This window comes from Oncorhynchus clarkii, chromosome 1 (genome assembly GCF_045791955.1).
Source record: "Oncorhynchus clarkii lewisi isolate Uvic-CL-2024 chromosome 1, UVic_Ocla_1.0, whole genome shotgun sequence".
Taxonomy (NCBI): Eukaryota; Metazoa; Chordata; class Actinopteri; order Salmoniformes; family Salmonidae; genus Oncorhynchus; species Oncorhynchus clarkii.
Genome location: NC_092147.1, coordinates 43,045,100 through 43,051,099, shown reverse-complemented (window position 1 = coordinate 43,051,099; position 6,000 = coordinate 43,045,100). Strand labels below are relative to the sequence as shown.

The 6,000-nt window shown below is 41.1% G+C and overlaps 1 protein-coding gene across 2 annotated transcripts in view; it reads right to left on the bottom strand.

The window, feature by feature from the left end:
* Positions 1-391: 391 nt before the first annotated feature.
* The window catches only part of LOC139407396 (solute carrier family 45 member 3-like), a 50,021-nt gene continuing 44,412 nt past the window's right edge, over positions 392-6,000 (bottom strand). For both annotated transcript variants that reach the window (XM_071151147.1, XM_071151156.1), the window contains exons 4-5: positions 1,280-1,545; positions 392-949 (exon numbers count right to left, since the gene is read on the bottom strand). In XM_071151147.1, the coding sequence (XP_071007248.1) occupies positions 506-949; positions 1,280-1,545 (710 nt within the window). In that variant the 3' untranslated portion in view covers positions 392-505. The remainder of the gene's footprint in view (positions 950-1,279; positions 1,546-6,000) is intronic.

The window sequence follows — 6,000 nt, the reverse complement described above, 5'->3', positions numbered from 1 at the left end:
TACATTTTAACACAGATCTTCCACAGTACGGATTGAATCCAGCCCTAACAGCAGACTGTTTTAAATATATAGCGTTGACAAACTCCTCACATAGATGAGAGTGAAATGGTAATACATCTGTATTCCAGTTGTCTAAGGGCCGATGGAGTCCGCTCATGCTGTGAAGCTAGCTGTACCTGAGGAGAAGGAGAAATGACCCTTCTGAGAGGCCATCTACGTGTCTGAGAGGAACAAGGTGAGAGACACTCTAAATACACAGACACAGTCTCTCTCTTGTAGACACAGTAACTAGCTGCAGTAAATTCTGAAGGGAACAATTGTCATGGGTATACATTTTCCTTTCATTCCTGCCGCACACATACACACAAACGTATAAACGGGCTGCCTCAATGCAATCCATTGGTAATGCCATGGCAACGGTCAGCGAAGACACTGGAGCGTTGCAAGCGCAGGGAGTGGTAGTGCAGCCAGGGGTGCATTCCTTCACTCTTGGTTCCTGGTTCTTTCAGCTCTTGAGGTCCTTTTGGTCAAAGATGATGTGGTTGGCCAGATAGATGGCGATGATGCCAAAGATGGCGGAGGAGGCCATATAGGCAGTGACAGACTTTGTGAACTGAACGATCATGCCCATGAAGAGAGTGGGAAAGACCTGAGAGAGGAGGAAGGTGCTATCCAGGATGGCAAAGTCCAACCCTACGCCGCGCTTCTCGTAGCCCTCTGGCTCATCCTGCTCGGGGCGCGTGGCTTTGTGGGACGACCCATTCTGGCCGTGGGGAGGGGGGTAGTAGTCTGAACCGTCTTGGCTGAAGAAGGCATGCCCGTTGTTGCCCCCCAGTTTGTGGGCCAGTCCCCCCTCCTCAGCCACGGGTGTCAAATGCGTGATCGAGTCCTGCTTGATCACAATCCCGTACTTAAGCAAGTTTTTTGTTTTCTTTTTTGGCATGTAAACCTGAAATGCAAAGAGAGAGAAGTAAATTCAATACACAGTCTAGGGTTAGGCAGTGTGTGCAAGGGAGTTTGTTTGTGTAGGGCTGGACTGGGTATGTGTACGGAGGGAGGGAGAAAAATGATATGACTATGACCACGATGTGAGCGTTTGTTTGTATTGGAACATACATGGCTGTTTACTCAGCCCTGATAAATGGCTGTTGACTCCTACGGCATCTAAAGGAGTCAACAGAATTGTATCACAGATAAAATATGATTTCATATGTACACTACGCTCAGGAAGTACAGGGACCACAGAGTACTGTATGTATGTGTGCCTTTCTGTCCTTACCTCCATTTCCTTGTGGTAGTGGCAGGTGAGGGTGTATGGCAGCGTCTGCAGCGTGGCATAGGCAAAGCCGGTCAGAGCCGACATCACGGTGACCAGGACCACACTCTTGGACATACAGATGACCAGGGCAGAGATGGTGAAGCTCACCATGCTGCTCAGGTAGACCCGGCGCGAGCCAAAATGGCGGACCAGTCGGCTCATGAGCAGGGAGAAGACAGTAGAGGTAGCACACTGCAGGAACAGGCCCAGGCTGCCCATACGGATGCCTGCAAGACAGGATTGAAGTTGTGGTAACAAATTAAGACACAAGATTATGTAATATGTCCCTAACATTTATGGGTACAATAATTCTACATGATTATAATTCTAGTTAGTTAACTAGCTAATCGTCCTAGATTCATGCATTGACAAACAGACACAACCAAAGAACAAGGTCCCACATACGGTACTATAACACCACAACAGGTTGTGGTTGCAAATGCAAAATACGACCAGTAACCTCATCCGGAAACTTACTATTAAAAAATACCCTTGTAGGGGTATTTATGATTTCAGTTATTAGTGGGGGGTGTTCCATTTCACAGTCTCAACAACACATAATACTTGAATCATGTTTAAAGATACAGAACTCTTCACCATATATTAACCTAAAACTGCTTTTACTGTGGCGCATGAATGGACCTTTATGTGTTTTAAATTCTCGGTTTGCTCATGCCAGTACTCGATACCATCTACTGCATCTTGCCTATGCCGTTCTGTACCATCACTCATTCATATATCTTTATGTACATATTCCTTATCCCTTTACACTTGTGTGTATAAGATAGTAGTTGTGGAATTGTTAGGTGAGATTACTCGTTGGTTATTACTGCATTGTCGGAACTAGAAGCACAATCATTTCGCTACACTCGCATTAACATCTGCTAACCATGTGTATGTGACAAATAAAATTTGATTTGAACAACACACGGAACAGATCAGAGCCCTAATCTACGAATCAGGGTTGAGGAGTTAGTTAACTTTGGTCAACTCTGAGTTCAACTTGGGATAACCTGTCCCACGAAAGTGTCTCAACTTTTAGCCAGGTTAATGTCTATGACAACGAATCCTTCAGAACTAACCTGCGCCGATGCATAAATATCATACCCCCCTCCCCCCAAAAATGCTAGCCTCCCCTGTTATAGTAATGGTGAGAGGTTGTCTTGGGGGTATGATATTTGTGTGTCTGTAACTTTCTCACTCAACATTATTCACGATTCATTCAGGACTATCAGTAATCATGGTAGTATCCACATTAATGTATAAGTGTTTAGAAACATATTCTATTCTTATTTACAATAACAGTGACTCCAAAATGACACAATACATTATTTACCATTAGTTTCTATTGGGCACAAAATAATCTGAAACACACACACACAAAAAAGCTAATGCATCCAGTCACAAGCTTAATGTAGTCATTGTGTGCTAGGAATATGGAACCTATATGAAACTTTTATTACTTTATACACATAAGTACATTTTGACCAATACTTTTGGTTCCCTAAAATGGAGGGTCTATGTACAAAAAGTGCTGGAATTAAAGCTGACAGTCTGCACTTTAACCTCATAGTCATGTTTAATTTCAAATCCAAAGTGCTGGAGTACAGAGCCAAAACAACAACAATGTGTGTACTTTTGGAGCTTGCTTTGTATTATAAATTGGGTGGTTCGAGCGCTGAATGCTGATTGGCTGACAGCCGTGGTATATCAGACTGTATACCACGGGTATGACAAAACATTTATTTTTACTGCTCTAATTACATTGGTAACTAGTTTATAATAGCAATAAGCCAATTTAGGGGTTTGTGGTATATGGCCAATAAACCATGACTAAAAATCGAAAGTTCAAAGCATTTTAAACTTGTTACATAAAAATGTTTCACTAAATAACATGTGCCTACTCTGGTCTTGGCACTTGCTCTCTAGCCAACAGCTCACAGATACAGTGCAGGTAGTCCGTGCAGGTACGCTAGTCTACTTGATGAGATTATTCTGGATATTATTCTGGATATTTTTATTTGTCAAACGGCAGTCAATCATTGATCATCATGTCACCAGAATAAGACCTTAGATATTTATTGGAAAGCAGCATCAAGCTCATCACCGTTCCCTTTCACCACCCTGAGAAATTCATCAGAATTGATTTAAATCTGTAGCCTAATAATGTTGAATGAACAAATGTTCTGTTGGCATCTATAACATTTTACAGAGACTTCCTGTTTCCATCACAGCTGTCTTGTATTTTTATTTTACGGTATGACTTTACCCGCATAAAAGCTGTGGATGAAATGTGGTTACTGGCGGTGGCTCCCGATAGTGGTTAATATTTAACATGATACAAATTGTAAGATAAAACTGAGAAAAGCCCAGGCATATAATTAAACATTCTAAAGCACATAAATCAACTCGGCAGGTTTGGCACTACAGAAGTCTATAGCTTGGGTCTCCAAATTTCATCCCGGCAAATTATGAGGGCATACAATTAAAATTCTGAACAATGGCACAGCTATTTATAGCTTACTTCACTGTGGAGTAGAGGCCATAATACATGACCTGTTGATGTGATTTTCAGTTTGCTTCCATATGACTGGTTTCACCTTCGTTCTCAGGGATCATAAGGAAAAATATTCTAAAACAATTGCTAAGTGTAATTACAATCCCTTTCTCCAAACAGATTACTAATTTACCTAGCTCTTATCAATAGCTGACACTGGTGGAGGCTCTTCAGAGGAGGAAGGGGAGGACCATCCTTCTCATTGAATTTCATAAAAATAAAATGTTTAAAACATTTAAAAATATACTTTTTTAGATACAACTATACTAAATATATTCACGTTACCAAATCATTTATTAAAACACACCGCTTTGCAATGAAGGTCTACAAAGTAGCCTCAACAGCACCATGTAAGATAGCACCATGGTGTAGCCGGAGGACAGCTAGCTTCGGTCCTCCTCTTGGTATATTGATTTCAATACAGGAGGATTTTGGTCCCTTCCTGGATCTCACCCCCTTCCAAAGACTTACACAGTAATTATGACAACTTCCGGAGGACGTCCTCCAACCTATCGGAACTCTTGGAGCATGAACTGACATGTTGTCAGATAATTAATATATTACTGAAAGCATTAGCTACAGCTAAAATGTGGTGAGTAGTTTAGTAGTGAGTAGACTCAAAGAGAGAGAAAGACAAAAGTTGAACAGGTTATGACTATCCAACACAACACTGGAACTCTTCCAAGTCAAGGGGACTTTTGGTTTTATACATTTATTTCAACCAGGGCCTGACGGTGAACTGCTAAATTGCTTACTGACTATACACTAATGTTACTGCATGATTGTATTAGCTACGTTGACTAGGACATTACTATAGCTAATATGGGGACAAATATGTAGGCTGTGTGCAGCGGTTTTGATATGGTTTGGCTTAGACAGGTTTTTTCGCCTGGTCACATACAGCTGATGTGTTGTTCATTGAAGTCCACAAACGAAGGGAAAAGGTGAGAGCTGGAGAGGGCATAGATGCGAGAAGGAATACAATGTGGCTGCTAAGAAAGCGAACTGTGTTTGCGCGTGATCAGAGGTGTATTCATTCCGCCGATTCTGTGCAAAAACATTTCTTGAACGGAAGCAAACGAAACGGGGATAAAATATACCTGAATTTGCACAATAGAAACTCTTGTTTGCAACTGTTGAACTAATGATTACACCCTATATCAGCTAGATGCAGGCAAGAGTGTGCAAGGCAGTATTGAATGTGTCACTTCACTCGATATGTATGCACCTACGTTGTAAACTTTATTTTAAAGGCTAGGTTGTAGCAACATCATGGTGGGTATAGGGAAAATTTGAGTATCATGTAGTAGCCTAAACATATGGCTGAAACTGGCATTTGCCCATGCTTAAATTAATAGTCAGAATATGCGTAGAGACATCTCTGCATGGTCTGGTGAAGTGTAATTATGAGAAAATTTACAAGGAGGTTGAACGAGATTTAACAGTTTGGGAGAAGTTGCCTGCTTCTTTACAAATGAGGATCGCTTCCATAAAGATGAATGTGTTGCCACATATTCGTTTCTTGAGCATGATGATCCCACTCTCTCCACCTGTAGGCTATTGGGGAATGATTGATAAACATATACATACATATCTTTGGAATGGCAAACATCCAAAAATTAGGTTTGAGGTGTTACAACGGCAGAAGTGTAATCGGTGGACTTGCATTAGCAAATGTGTGTATTTACCACCAATCTTGATCAGCCTACATCAGTCTCTTGGAGAACTATTGAGGAAGAACTTGTTTCACCTACTAGATTGCAGGATGTGTTATTGTCTGGCATATCTAATAGGAAATGCATGCTGTATTTTGGTCCTGTCATTTCTAACACAATAGAGAATTTTTAGGAAGGTTGAGAAGTGTGTAGGTGTTTCCTGGAAATGGCACCTCCAAACCCCTCTATGGCATAACAAGGCTATCACTTCCAGGAATAAACCGTCAGAGTCTAGAGCCTAGCCTGCAAAAGGGGTCAATAATCTAGGGGATATATTTGGATGTATTTAACTAGGCAACTCAAAGGGTCTTCTTTGTTTTCAGGAACTTTGTCTTCGTTTTGATTTGCAAGGGTCGTCATTCGTTCTATATTCTTTTATTTTTTTTTTTGAATTTTACCCCTTTTTCTCC